Below are 15490 nucleotides of genomic sequence, written 5' to 3' on the forward strand. Positions count from 1 at the left end.
CGGTTCCTATGCTGATCCGCTTTGTTTGAAGTTTTGTTAAATGCAGGGCTAGTTTTTTGTAGGGTTTCGACGTCTTACACGCATAACACAAATTGCATTGCACGCAACGTAAAATATATTACGAACTTCTATTCTGATAAAAAGAAATACATTTAATGTCGCTGATATTTAAAAATGCGTCACAAGTGATCTGCCCCTAGTGTATATTCCACGAAAAAAATGTTCGAGAAAATCGTCTTTTTTGTATTGTAATATAACCTAACGCCATATTCCCCAAATGGTTATCGGACTGAAAAGAATGACCCAAATGACGGAAACAATTTACGCTATGTTGTGTTTTGTTGTCGAATTACAATATGACAAATTGTGGAAAAACAATAATCCAAATTATTCATTTATGGTTCTTATTTATGTGAAAGTGCTATACCAGCGGCATGCGCCCTCTATAAACTAACTTAACGAAATGAGCATCCCAGATGGTAAACTTAACACTTTTGAATCCATTCCAGCGGTCGAAAAACGGTAACTTTCAAAATGTCAGATATGTGTCACGATAACGTCTTGCGTTTATCGTTTTGATAAACTGTTTACTTTTTGGTTTCTGAGATTTATGAACATCATTAATCTCAGAATTTCCAAAATATAATCATTAGACTTGCATTTAGCATAATTAATTTTAACATCGTTTTAGTTCTTACTGTGATAGAAACAAACTGCACTGCATTAGACAACTTTTCCTTTCTGTAAATAGGTGAACATTTCACCTGCCTGTGCCCTTTTCTAGAGCCTAGCTCCTCCTATCGTTTTCGGTGTTCAGTAGAAAAAGTTAAAAGGTAATTTGTAGTTAATGCTTATTTAATTATGTGGATAGTGAATTTATAGGATAGTTTGGCGTGTCTCACAGGATGGATCAGCAAAGGTTCCGGACAGGGGAGCGCATTAACAATATCTCGACCAATACGTTTCAAATTTGGGAAACCACAGTCCGTCTGGCACGCATTCGTACTCTGATGGATCATCTTTGTGCCGCAAATGATGAAAACGATGAGCTGATCTATTGCTTAAGGGAACCAAACGAACCAATTGACGACACTCCAGAAGACACTAGTAATGGTGAGTGTGGAACTAATTGACACGCTATAGAAGCTATAATTATTTTCAAACCATTCAGAAACCGATCCTGACGAAGAAGACGGTTCTATAAACTCAATCATCAAGGACATCCGATCCCGACCACGAACGCGTGGGGCCGTTAAAATGATATTCTACAACCGGCTGGCGATGATATCCGACAAACTAACACAGGACATAAAGTTCCGATCGGAGAACGCAGAATTTTTCGATGACCTCGAGTTGGTGTTGAGCCGCATGAGTGACGAGGCAGCCGAAATCACTAAACGTGAAATTATGAAATATTTAGCCGAAGCAAAGGAAAGACTGGCGAAAAATGACAGGGAACGGCAGCAGTTGATTCAGCAGCAGCAGCAGAATTACGGCTCATCGCCGTCCTCGTCGGGATCTAGTTTAGCAGGTTCGAGTAGTTCTACTTTTTAAAGTTAAGGCAATGCTTATTAGAACAGATGGACTGTAGTAAACCGCAAAAATTACTCCAGCAAAGTTACTCTGCTTGTAATTGTAGCAGGGTAGTTTAATCTATGAGACAAACGGAGCTCAGTTTAGCACACGGCATATTAAAAGAACAAAAACAATATCTGTACTCTAAATGTAATTCGTTTATTTTTCTTTCGTCGACTGTCAGTTTCTTATTTGAATATTTTTCCTCATATACTTGTTTATTTATAATTGTTTGAAGAATTATTCCAATACAACCAATTTATGAAAAATATTCATTGCGTTTTATATTTTCAGTCAGACAACTTATCTTGACCGATCATGCCAAGCCTAGTTTGCGTATCATGAACAATTGCATTTCTGTTACAATCTTGGCAAATTTCCATCCTGCATGCCGGTCCAGAGGTATTATGAACAAGAAACTAGAGAGAGTGCATTGCCTACTTCAGTTCCTTAAATGTCATTGATTCAGAGATGCCAGATTTGCAGACAAGTCTGCAAATTCGCAGACTTTTAATTTAAGCTGCAGATTTTTTCGATGACGCAGATATTTGCAGATTTTCTAGTTTGGTTGTAGATATTTGCAGATTTTTTAGTTTTGTTGCAGATATTTGCAGATTTTTGAATATAAAGGCTATTGGTTACACTAGCTTTCCTGACATTTTTTGTTCTTCCCAGACTTTTAAAATTAGTATTGCAGACATTTGAAAAAAGTACCTGGCATCTCTGCATTGATTGACGATTGATTTCGGTTCATTCAGCGTTGTATGATATTGCTCTGTCGGATTGCACTGTTTGTTTACTGAATCGGACACTGCTTTAAATTCCACAAGCAGGTCTCTAAATGAATAATGTGTATAGGTATTTAGGTGACGTACTGTTGTACGGAAAACCCTAGGATAGGATCCGCCAGCTGGCTTCTTCTTATATTTTACTAATCCCTGTTGAAAACGACATACCCCCACTCGACCAATGTTGCCAAAATATTTGTTTTGTTTCGGTCGTATATTTGTTCTGATTAAAATATTCTATATTATGTACCAATTTCATGGAAAAATCAAAGATTTAGTCTTTATATCCGCATTTAAACGATCATAACGTTTTTTCCATCGGAATACAGCAAAACAAAATAATATATATTCGTTGTTGGACATTACGAAAAAATATCTTCACGCCTCTTCATTTTTGTAAGTTGCTTTCTGAGTCAAGCAACCTCTGTCACAAGAATAATTTTCTCTGTTCGGATTTATTTTAAATATTCTAAAACTACTTTTCTGCAAGGTTTAATTTTTGTTTTGGAGGAATGTATAGGTTTTTACATGTGATTGTTTCGGAGAAAACAGCAGTAGAAAATACACTCTCCTATTTACACCGATGATCGATTCAGTTGAAAACTGTACAATTCAACTGTATCGATAATACCAAAGGAAGAACAAGAAGCGACTTCCGGGATAACTTTCTCCCTGTTTGCTCAGTACTTCCAATTTACTCGGTACTGGAACAAAGACAATTTTTACATGATGTTCAAAATATTTTCATACTTACGCTACACAGCCTGTTGATTTCGAAAAGAGGCATTTCCGCATTACTCCGCACACAGAACAGAATCCACGATAACCGCGCTACCGGATCTCTCGGGAATTTCAGTTCTGGATAATATGTTTGATTTCGTCTGCCAAATAATGCCTGCACTTCATAATTACAGACGGATGTTATAGAAAGAAAGCGGTATCTCGAGAAAACAAAAAAATCAACACGGTTAACAATCGTCGTTTTATGTTTGATATCACAATATGACAACACTTCCAAGCAGCCCTTTGGTACTTTTAGTTTCCAAGCCGAAGGTTTGCCTATGTCACTTTCGTCCAATCACGAGCTGGTTCAGAATTGGTTCAAAAACAGAAGACAGAGCTGGCGGATCCTATCCTAGGGAAAACCGTAAACTAGACCATCATCAAGCGAGAACATTTTCTTTTTTTATTTTGGTGGTACAATACCGACATATTGGCCACAGTGTTGTGTTAAGCGGCCCTTACACGTTCAATATTTTTGTCAATAATTTTTTGAGACATTTTGTTGCATAATATGAGAGGGGTGATAGAGAAATTTGTGACAATTTGTTACACGGAAAGAGGGGGAGTCAATTTTGTGCAATTTTTGCGTTACATAATTTATGAATGGTCCCTTGGGCGGTTCCTTCAGCTGCCTATGTATACATACTATAGGGTTGTACGTCATTTTCCGATATACCATTCCCCGGAATACCACTTCCCGGAAAACTATTTCCCGGAATGTATCATTTCCCGGAAAACTATTTCCCAGAATGTATTATTTCCCGAAAAAACCATTTCGCGGAGTACCATTTCCCGGAAAATAAAAAAAAACTCGTACCTGACCGACCAAACTTATTTTTAGAAGGCCTGTTATGCAGCTAATTGTGTTCTAGGATATTTTGCCTATCTTAGAACATGAAAAGTTGTTTGAAAATAATTTCAAATTTTTTTGATCTTGAGTGGTTATTGTGGTAAAAAAACAAAATGGCAACAGGATTGCAAAACTGTCATTCTAAAGATTTAATCTTTTCGATACCGCGATGTTAGGAAAAATTATTTAAATTGATCATTATATCACAGAGAACAGACATCCATGATCGAACAAAAATATTTAAAAAACGTGTGTAAACATTTGAATTAATATACGATAAACACTGGCGCCGCCACACCAATCTATCCCAATTATCCGTCAAATCCATTCCGGAACCGGTTCGACATCCTGAATGGATTCAGTATGGAATCTTGCTCAAAGAAAACAACCGATTCCGACTCTATCGGTTCATGCATTTGAGCTGGAATGCATACTGGAAGTCTGAACCGGTTCCGGATTAGTTTGACTGGGTAGAGGAATAACCGTTGTCAATTCTGTCGAACTAAGCCACAAAAAAACATGACGACAGTAGCGCACCTGGTTTGGATATCCCAACTACCTACGAAACCGTTAGAGATTTTACACAAGTTGAATGCTGAAGATGGACGTCTGTTCTCTGTGATTATATGAACAGTTTACGAGCGACTTTTGGTTTTGAACCAAAAAGAAACTTGGAAGGATTTAAAAAAATCGAATGGGGAATGAAAAGCATTCAAATGGATGGGATATCAATGAATTAAATGGGTACCAAAATAGAAGCAAATACTTTCCAATTTTCCCACCGCAGCTAGTGAAGGGGTGAATAAATTCCATAAATTCATGACCGTCTAATTCCTGACTAACAGGCCCTATATTTTGCCTCATATTTGTTCCAAATTTTGCGGATTCAGTTAAAATGGTATATTTTCAATTCTTTTACTATTTTGAATCGATTTCTTTGCGTGGTAATCTTCGGTGAAAAGCATAATACACCGCCGCAGAATTTTTAAAATTTGGCAATTTTGTTACTGAAATAAAATGATATAACAGAAAATGGAAGGCGAACAGAATACCTAATTGTATATATTATTAACTCTGTCCTATCGGTTGTAGGTAAACTCCAAGCGTACTAAAAACTTTAAACGCGTTTTTTTCAAATCCACTTCAAACCACGAGCTTTGAAATTTAAATTATTTCCTCCAGCGACGCACGTAGGATTTCAGTTAATAAGTGATGTCTGTATCGATTTTCTTGGCCATTTTCAGCAAATTTAAGACTAAGAGAAACGAAAGCAATGAAATTGAAAGACGGATAGATATTCTATAAATGATGGGGTGCTGATTTTAATGATATTTTCAGCGTTTCGCGTAAAATTAAAATAGCGGAAAAAAATCCTACGTAAGTCATTTGCTATTGTTCTAAGGAATCGAAAAAAAAAATTGTTTTTGACGCTAGGTTAAACATTACAGGAGATAGTGTAAATTCGTAACGATAAATTTAGAACGCCTCGAAATGCGGCCATCTTTGAAATTGAAAAGGCAGTGTTTTCCACACCGTTGGTAACATTTTTATGATAACCAATCACAGTACTCTAAAAATGCCCTGAATACGTTGATTGATTTTCACGAAGATTAGGTAAAAGGTAACGAAAAAATAAAAACATTTCTCGAGTACTTTTTAAAATGGACGCCAAATTGTAAACAAAGCGGATTTTTATTGCAGGTAATTTCAAACATTGTATTAAACCTACTAATTTCATTCAATTGTGGTAATCGATAATTTAAAGTGTTCTGAATTATTTTTACAAAACGACGAAACTTCCTTGTTAATAATTATAGCGGTTAAACTCTTTTGATTTCGAACTGCCGTATCTCTCAAATTGACTGGCAACGCGGATGGCGCAGATACGCACACAATAAAACGACGAAAGTAAATAGCAAAAAAACTGGTTTGCATCAAATCAACTTTCGCCATTGTGAACGCGAGTTAAAAATTTTCATTTTTTGATAAAACTGCGGAAAAATGATTGGTTTTCAGCTGTTGCTGGGTAAGTAGAATTATTTATGTGCATGTAAACGATCATACAGTAATTTTTTTTGTAGATGCTGCTACACAACTCGAGAGGGAGGATAATAATTATCGTCCAGATCCGGACCATGACCACATGTATGCTCTACCGATAGAACCGATAACTGGCCGCGCTGAAACCTTTGTGGAAATGGCAGATACAAATTCCAACATGACCTCTTTCGGAGCATCAAACATAATTACCGCTTTCTCAAACTATTCCGAGCAATCAGGCAGGTTTTCAATTGATAAAAACATTTTCTAAAATTTAGTCATAAATATTCCTAGAACTTTTGAAATTTTATAGATTGTGAATGTATTTGAGATGCTGCCTTATAAATATGCATTTTCTTTGGAATTTTGTGTAGAATGATATTTTAATCTATATGAAGTTTCTCTGAAAATACTCTTCGACTTTCATTGATTTTTATTCTCACTAATATTTGTTTACAGTAACAGTGCATTGAAAACGCCTTCAGTTATTTTACATTTCACTTCGTATTAAAAATTTGAATGTGAATAAGCGTTCTTTGGAACAATAACAAATCAATGGAAATGATTTTAGAATTCCATTGATACAAATACAATAAATACAATGAAGTGGATTTGCCTTCTTTAAAATTTTCGTAGCATATTTTTGAAATGCTATTAATTTTAAATTAAATTACGACCTTCTTTGATATCGCCTTCTTTTCAGCATAAGCTATTTTCTGGACCTTCGATTGATTGATAATGATTTCAAATAAAATTACATATGCATGAGAATTAGTTTTTCAAATTCATTAACACGATCAGCGAGCAAAGACAAGCTGTGAAGGGAACCAAACCAATATTTGAGTAGCAACATAGTTCTAAATGCAAATGTTCTCAAAGTTTCAATAGTATAACAAATTGCCGAGAAAAAGTACGTTCCGGGAAATGGTATTCCGGGAAATGATACATTCCGGGAAATAGTATTCCGGGAAATGGGACATTCCGGGAAATGGTTTTTCGGGAAATGGCATTCCGGGAAATGGTTTTCCGGGAAATGGTATTCCGGGAAACGACATACAATCTACTATAGCGATAACATGCACAAAAACAGTATATGTACCTTTGAATAGTTAGTTCCTTTTTGTTGTTTATGTCTATTGTTCGGCATATTTGATGCATGATTTCAAAAGGGTTGTATCATACCGTGGCAGTTTCCTCTCATAATCGGTAGTGATGCAAATGTCCAGCTCAGATTTGAGACGCACTGAATTGATGGAATACTTACGCGGCATGAATCTACATATACTCCATGAAGGAAATCGCCCAAAATTTGCCTGATTTGGCAGAGAAAAGGTGTCAGATGCAACCCTCTACTCTAACAGAATTACGCATGAGCTCTCAAACTGGCTCACACCTAACATACCCACAAGAGTTTGGAATCGCAGACGAAGGGACGGATCGGAGGCATTTAATTTGGCCCGCAAAGCATAAAGAAATGCCCTTCGATCCTCTGAGCGAAGTGGTTGAAAAAGACTTTGCACAAGTGTCTCAAGTCTCAACGAGACTAGCAGATCAAATAAGTTGCTTTCGAAATCTATAGACTTTCATGTCAGTTCGATCAGAACTGCTAATGGTGAATATTTGTCTGACGATGTAGTATTCAACTGTCTTTTTGCCACAGCTTGTGCGGTGCAGTTGTTTGACTCACAACTAACTTGGACAGTTCACATCAATTCAAAATCAAGAAATCTTGCATGGCGTTTATGTCGATAAATAGGATAAAGCATAAGAGCTCTTGAGCTGCATTCGAACATGCTAACTATTGGAGTGGCTTGCAACCTTGCGTCCACCAAAAATTTTTCTGCCGGATGTGAGTCCGAAAATATCAAAGAATTTGTTGCACTTTCCAAGTACAATTACAGTATTCTAATCAGGGCAATGACTGGACATTGCAAATTCAATTATCACATGGCTACTATTCAGCGTGCTGAGTATTATTCGTGTGATCTTTGTGTATCTGATTACGGAACTTTATATCATTTGATATGTAACGACCCTGCAGTAATGCAATTGCTTATCCGGATTTTTTGTTCTCCATACATAGATGAACCTATGAACAGAGAGCTGAAACTCAAGGATATGATATCTCGTGCTATTGTTCTTAACCCAGTGTGGTAAAGAGCCATAGTCTAAGTCGCATATAATGACAATATCTTTTCGAGGGTGTAGTCCTCTTATTGAGTGCGTCCTCGAAAAAATGACCAAAATTGTGCCGACGAAATGGGTTTCGCAAATCGTAGTCGCGGTCGAAATTGACCTAAAATTATTTTAAACATTAAATGGCAAGTCATACGCTACCAAAATAAACCAAAAACGAATTGTCGTAAACGATTGTTTGTGAATTATACCTATTCCATTATGATTAAAAAACATGATTAAACACCCTTTATTATCGATTATTTGATTCGAAATTGTATTTGGTTTCAATCCAAATTCATGTTTTTCTTGAAGTCTGCCTTCATTGCCAAAAAATGGCCGGATTAAAGTCTCATCAGCCACCATAGATATGCCAAATTCTAAGTGAAAGGAAGAAATTATTTCTTGAAATTGAACAGATATAGCTTAACCCCTCTCATGAAAAATTTCCAAAATTACGAATTTTCAAAAAAAAAAAAAAAAATCAGTGCAAACACATTCTAACTTACTACCTCGTGATTTATAAACTAAGATTTGATACTAAAAATTTAGGAAAAATGGTACGGTTGGCACGTCTCCCGTGTTATCCGAGATTTTGTACCAAGGTCTTTGATGGAATTTTGAGGGTCGAAATACAGAATTTAATTCCCCAATTTGCTAAAGAACATTTTTATAAGCAATCTTGTTTTGCCGATTTTTTTCACTGCAGAGTAGAATTTCATGGAAAAGAAAATTTAGCCCACATCTTTACTGCCCATAATCGTAAGCCACTTGCGATCATAGGCAGTTTACTCCTCGTAGTAGCAATCGCGCACGCTTTTTAGCACTGAACTGCCCATAAACGCATAAGAGTCCCATGTGGATTTTTGTCGAAAAGGAGTTATCCGTTGGATTGTATTCTGTATCACCACTGAATCACACTGCATAAATAAGATAACCGGGTTTGTTCAGAAAATATGAAAAAAAAAATACCAAAACATGGTTGTCCCATCCATTTGGCTCAATGGATGGGACAATCTTGAACAGCGTTTTTCTCTGCTTGCTGTTTTTCAACATGGGACTCTTATGCTGTTATGGGCAGTGAATTAGTAGCAAATTAAGAATTATAACTTGTTTTCAAAAAGAGTGAACCAAACAAGTTTTATCTTTTGCTGTGCTACTGATAGTGGGTTTCTTTCGTCCGTTTAAGAACAGATGACGACCAGCTCGAGGTAGGTTAAAATTATATGGTGTTGTATTTTATTAATCAAACTATGACACTAAAACCAATCCACTAGTTGCACTGTGCTCTTTCAACAGACAGTAATTTAAAAAAAACCACACTGCGGACAGGCATTTCGTCTTGCAACAGTGCTCTTGCGAACATGTTATTATCTGGGCAAACAACGAAATGGGTGCCACACAATATGAATAATATTAAGTATATTTTTGCATGTTTCCGTAGCCATGAGAAAAATGTAATCTGTTGCTTTTTCGTTAATCTTCTGTATTTAATTTTTTCTCCTTTTTAACATACGCGTGTTGGCTCTACAATTACATTTTTTTATTAATCGTTCGTTCTTAGATGGGGGCCTTCTCGACCAGCTTGAACCAGTGTCCGCATTCACAACGCTTAGGATTGCCCTTGAAATATATAAGAAAATGTTTAAAGTTTTAGATATAAATAGTAAAACAACATTATAATTACCTGGTGCAGCCACATCCACTGAACGTAGGTTTGGTCTTCCTCACCTGTGGTCATGAAGAGTGTATGTTATTGGCCAAATTTTTACTATGTAAAAATAATGTATCACAATTATATTTTTTGGCAAATTTTAAAGCTTAAATTTTGTTTCTAAACGCATTTTTGTCCTTACAAAATTCAAAAAAGCAGTCGGGGGGTAATACGCATCGATGCTTTTTAGATTCTACAGGAAGCGTTGGTCAATCCAAGTGTGACTACATACCCTATTTAATAAAAATTGAGCTGCAATGCGGCATTGGGATATCAGCAAATACTCAATTTCTTACTATTTAGCTAGGTATGTGTTATATAAACTGGAACCCCATTAAATATTTATCAATCGGTAAACTCCTTTCCAAAACTAACTCATTGGACAATACTCACAGATGCATCCAACCAGACGCGACTCGAATGCCGATGGAATCATGTTCGGCTTGTCTTTGGTTCCAGGTCCGCGCTTGAACACTCGCATATCGAAGGGATCGGTATCGCCGGCTTGATGGGCCAGTAGTTCACGCTTTTCGAGACCGGTCGCATGTTCGATTGGGTCGTTCATCACTGAAACAATTCGAGAGTGTAATCAAAACAGTATTGATCATCTGATCGACTGACAGCTTGGGCGTTCTACTCCCATGATCCGCTATGTATGAGATAGACATTATCGATCTACAATAGAATGGAAGTAAACCATCACACATATTCACGATCTTACGAGGTCAAATCACGTTAAAGTTCCTCAGTGGAGTTTCGCCCAGCAGGACGAAACCTACGGTAAAGATATCTAAATCTGCCATTACGTAAGCGGTGATGGGTAAAGAAAATCTTTGGGCTGTCACAGGCGAACAAAAATGGTTGTGCAACCACGAGTGTTTCTGGAAACGATTTTTTTGGATACTTACTCTTGCAGAATCTCACTGATGTGTAGGAAACATTGCGTTTGGCAGCGTTCAGCACTAATCTTCCGCACAAAGAAGCCATCGTAAAAGATTTTTTCTATTTTAGAACCCGTCTACAATCTTCGGAAGCGGCGAGGCTTGAAAAAGTAAGTTTATTCGCACTAGTAGTACTGCACAGCCCCTGAACGGCACTCTGTGATTTTGACAGAAAGAATTGTGAGTGACCGTGAGTGGGCTAGAAAGAGCAGAGACGATTTTAGATGTCGAGACGCGCGAATATGTTAAAAGTAAATCTGGTGGTACGCAAAGACCAAAGACGATGTTTTGAATAAAAAGACACGCGGAGAGAAAACCAGTGGATTTGGCTGCAGTGCAGGGTTTACCAAGTTATTTTGTCTGCTAGTTTTGGCAACCAGGAGCTTTGTGTAAACAGCAAGTGACTTGTTGTTTTAATGAACGCTTGACGAATTTCTTTTGAGAAATATTTCGCAAAATACTCAATCATGCAACTTGAAAAAGCATTGATTCACGTAACTGAGAGAATAGAAATGTACAGTAACAAAACCATCCCAGTAAAGCTCAGCCGGAATTGAACTGGAATTCTGGCTGGTTCCAGTTCGTACACGGGCTCCAGTGACACAACCGATTCTAACTAGAATCGGTTGTGTCACTGGAGCCGGTATACGAACTGGAACCAGCCAGAATTCCGGTTCATTTCCGGCTGAGCTTAACTGGGATGATTTTCACTGTGACAGTACAGTAATTTTACAATAATTTACAGTAAGTTTTATGGCGATTTCGCTTGAACCTGAAACTGAGTCAGGTTCTAACCCCAACTGCTGTCAGTTCATACATTTTGACAGCAGTTGGGGTTAGGAACTGACTCAGTTTCGCTTCAAACGAAAACCACATTAGTGTTATGCTACAATACAAAAACAATCAACTTTAACGTTTTTACAGTAAATTTCAATGTAAAATAGACTTTTACAGTGAAAAAGGGGGGTGGTTATGTATCTTAACATTGAAAAATCAATTTTTCTCCATACATTTTTTTTCTCGAAAACAGTAAAATTTAATGTGAATGCACTGTATCAGTATTTTGCTGAACAGTGAAATTTATTGTTACATGAAATTTTATTGTAAATCTTCTGTAAGAACTTGGCATCGAACAATGTTGAAACTATAATAATTTATTGATAATAATAACTATAATATTTATTGTTTTATGATTGTTTGGAGGGTAAATACTATTGTAATATTCTATCCGGGTAGAGAGGATATATCGAAATGCAGTTGATGGGTTATAGCAATATTGTCGCACAAATGGCACAATTACTGACGTTATTCAAAATTAATATGTATGACGAATATCACGATAATAAGAAAAAACTAGTCGATAAGTTTATAATGTTCAGACTTTGCATATACCATATATTTGCATATAAAATGAGAGACTAGACAATCTTTGGCTTTGGCAATGGCTTTGAAATGTTTAAAATGTGTTTGAATGTATTCGCACTTTATTTGTATCATAATAGTTATTCAGTATGTATGTATATAAAGTTTACACTCTTCATATATAAACATAATTACATTCATTTCTCGAGTACTTTTTAAATGGACATATGTAACATTTGGTGGAAACCGAGAAAAACGGGTTTTAAGTTTGTAGAGGAAATTTTTAAATCCTACACACAGAAAAAAAAAATTTGGTAAAAGTAAGAGTAATCCACTCTTAGCAAAAAACAACCAACGCCTACTATTAGGTTGAAAGTAAAACTTTTAAATTAATCAACAATAATAATCAAAATAAAAGTTTTCTATTTAAGCTAATGAAGAATAGTAATTAAAATAAAAGTTTTATTTTCAAACTAAGAGTATGCGTTGGTTGTTTTTTGCTAAGAGTGAAAAACTCTTATTTTTACCAATATTTTTTTTCTGTGTTTTTTCAAAAATACTGGAGAAATTCCAGCATCGATTTTACATATAACATTGTTTGCCACACATTTTTTATGTAACGTAACATTTGTACACGTTTTATGCATGTATCATGTAAAAACTGAGAAAAGAAATTGGTACGTCATTTTGATTTCTAGACTGTATCGTACACCGTCATAATCGTCGTCTTGAAATTTATGTAGTTAGATACGTCAAGTCACATTAGACTGTTTATAATTTCTGAAAGCAGTTAAGTTCAGTCCGAGTACAACTTGACAGCTCCCTTATATTGAACCCATAAGCAAATTTTGCGGTGATTTGGTGATGCCATGGTGGCTCGAATGATTTGGAATCCATGCTGACTCCATTCAGGATTCCGAATCAAATTCCGAATGGTTTGACCGGGTATTGGCTTGAAGTAAATAAAAATAATATTTCAAACCGAATTTATGGCCTTTGAAATTGTGCCATTAAGTCATATGCTGTTTTGGATTTTATCTGATCTACCTGACGTTGAGGATACGTAATCAAACTTTTTTCACTTTTTTGTGCGCAAAACAATTTATCTTATAAAATTGAAATATCACGACCACACTTTCCATTGAACTACCTTGATCCCTATCCATTTGTTGGGATAACTGTCAAAACTTTCAAGGAAGATTGATGGTGTCAAACGAAGATGTGTTCAATTTTTTTTAAATCAATTAAATATCATGAAGTTTTAAAGGTTGAACATGTATATTGTTATGCTTAGAAAGATAAGCTCTGTCGGTTTATGAAATAAAAAGAGAATTTAATTCTTCATTTAATGACCTAATTGGTTACACTTCGAGTGTCGGACCCTGTAGTATTTTCCATTGCAAAATCAAAACCAGATGGGTCAAAACAAAAAATTTGAGGAAAACATTACTATTTGAAGTTTTTAGCCCATTTGGTTTCAAAAATTTATTACATGTGGCCCAATTGATCGATTTTAATGATTAAATCAGTAATAAATCATCAAGAGATGCAGATTCATCGTGATTTCTCCGATCTGAAAAGTTTCAATTTCGATTATTTCTTTGGAAATTGTCACAACATGGAAAAAAGTCCATACTACCGAAAAATAGATCTACCATTGAAATTATAAATTTGCCAATTTTAGGTGGGCCGTTTTTGGAATTTTGACTCTATAGTTGTCTCTGAGGAACTGATGTAAAATTATTTTAGGAGCTTGTTACGTCCGGGACTTTCGGAGCAGATGGATGTGGTCAATATATAGAAACTGATTTATAAAACACAGTTTTATCACAGAGAACAGACATATAATAAGCTGGAACAAACTTTCCCGAAAAAACTGTGTAAACATTTAAATGAAAATACGTTGAAAATCACCATCGCATACAGGTTCGCATGCGTGAGTCACCATTGTATCCAAGTTTGCACGCAAGTCCCGTATAGCGATTGCTGGCCGATCGAAACGCCCGTCAGTGTAACCCGGTCAAACCATTCGGAATTTGATTCGGAATCCTGAATGGAGTGAGTATGGATTCCATATCAAATGCTACAACCGATTCTGAGTCGGAATCGGTTGTTGCATTTGATTTGGAATCCATAATGACTCCATTCAGAAATCCGAACCGGTTCCGGAATGAGTTTAACTGGGTTGTTGTCATTTCCATACTAAATTTGCAAAAGGGCGAATAAGATTTGTAAACAAACTTTTATTTTGATGGTTTCTCTTAATTTACTATAAATTCAAAGCAGAAAACAATTGAAATTACTTCTACGAAGGGTAAAAATTTACATTAACGCATATTTTTCATGAAATTCTACTCTGCAGCAGACTAATGAGCGAAACAAGTTTGTTTACAAAAAACACTTATCACAGAGAACAGACATATAATAAGCTGGAACAAACTTTCCCGAAAAACCTGTGTAAACATTTAAATGAAAATACGTTGAAAATCACCATCGCATACAGGTTCGCATGCGTGAGTCACCATTGTATCCAAGTTTGCACGCAAGTCCCGTATAGCGATTGCTGGCCGATCGAAACGCCCGTCAGTGTAACCCGGTCAAACCATTCGGAATTTGATTCGGAATCCTGAATGGAGTCATTATGGATTTCAAATCAAATGCAACAACCGATTCTGAATCGGAATCGGTTGTTGCATTTGATTTGGAATCCATAATGACTCCATTCAGAAATCCGAACCGGTTCCGGAATGAGTTTAACTGGGTTGTTGTCATTTCCATACTAAATTTGCAAAAGGGCGAATAAGATTTGTAAACAAACTTTTATTTTGATGGTTTCTCTTAATTTACTATAAATTCAAAGCAGAAAACACTTGAAATTACTTCTACGAAGGGTAAAAATTTACATTAACGCATATTTTTCATGTAATTCTACTCTGCAGCAGACTAATGAGCGAAACAAGTTTGTTTACAAAAAATACTTTCGCCCTTTTGACGAATTAATATTTATTTCAAAGCGACAGCTTTATTTCTTACACAAGTTGAAAACTTTACTTGTATATCAGTTCTCAGTGGTTTTATTTGCCAGATTCGCATACTGCGTACATACACTTGGATTCTTGGTCACATTCAACTCAAATACTTTCTCATTCTGGCTCACATTTGGTTCAAAGGTTCATTTTAAGGCATTCTGTTTTGCATTCTGTCAAATGACAGTCTGCCGAATAGCGCTAAATCTCTGTATAAAGACTCGTCATCTCAACCC

General features: G+C 36.0%; 2 protein-coding genes across 4 annotated transcripts; one reads left to right on the forward strand and one right to left on the reverse strand.

Annotated features, from left to right (window-relative positions):
• The first annotated feature begins 564 nt into the window (after positions 1-564).
• LOC131680981 (uncharacterized) lies at positions 565-1846 on the forward strand. 3 transcript variants are annotated; one of them, XM_058961691.1, is made up of 3 exons: positions 565-833; positions 883-1113; positions 1172-1846. In XM_058961691.1, the coding sequence occupies exons 2-3, from the start codon at positions 906-908 to the stop codon at positions 1552-1554; spliced, it is 591 nt and encodes a 196-aa protein (XP_058817674.1). In that variant the 5' UTR covers positions 565-833; positions 883-905; the 3' UTR covers positions 1555-1846. The 3 variants fall into 3 exon arrangements, with proteins under 3 accessions (XP_058817674.1, XP_058817672.1, XP_058817671.1); XM_058961689.1 differs by having other exon boundaries at positions 888-1113; XM_058961688.1 differs by having other exon boundaries at positions 566-833; positions 905-1113.
• Positions 1847-9423: 7577 nt separating this feature from the next.
• On the reverse strand, positions 9424-11040 carry LOC131680994 (cytochrome c oxidase subunit 5B, mitochondrial-like). The gene is made up of 4 exons (XM_058961701.1): positions 10834-11040; positions 10319-10492; positions 9899-9942; positions 9424-9834 (listed from the first exon to the last, which is right to left on the reverse strand). Exons 1-4 carry the CDS (start codon positions 10910-10912, stop codon positions 9772-9774), a joined length of 360 nt encoding a protein of 119 aa, XP_058817684.1. The 5' UTR covers positions 10913-11040; the 3' UTR covers positions 9424-9771.
• Between the last annotated feature and the right edge of the window lie 4450 nt (positions 11041-15490).

The sequence above is a fragment of the Topomyia yanbarensis genome, chromosome 2 (assembly GCF_030247195.1).
Source record: "Topomyia yanbarensis strain Yona2022 chromosome 2, ASM3024719v1, whole genome shotgun sequence".
In the NCBI taxonomy this organism is placed as follows: Eukaryota; Metazoa; Arthropoda; class Insecta; order Diptera; family Culicidae; genus Topomyia; species Topomyia yanbarensis.

Bases quoted from the DNA above. Each gene is read 5' to 3' on its own strand.
- LOC131680994 (XM_058961701.1), bottom strand. From the start codon at position 10,912: ATGGCTTCTTTGTGCGGAAGATTAGTGCTGAACGCTGCCAAACGCAAT. The intron at 9,943-10,318 runs GTGAGTATTGTC...TCATGACCACAG, and splicing joins GCGTCTGGTTGGATGCATCT to GTGAGGAAGACCAAACCTAC. The intron at 9,835-9,898 runs GTAATTATAATG...ATATATTTCAAG, and splicing joins AGTGGATGTGGCTGCACCAG to GGCAATCCTAAGCGTTGTGA.
- LOC131680981 (XM_058961691.1), top strand. From the start codon at position 906: ATGGATCAGCAAAGGTTCCGGACAGGGGAGCGCATTAACAATATCTCG. The intron at 1,114-1,171 runs GTGAGTGTGGAA...CAAACCATTCAG, and splicing joins TCCAGAAGACACTAGTAATG to AAACCGATCCTGACGAAGAA.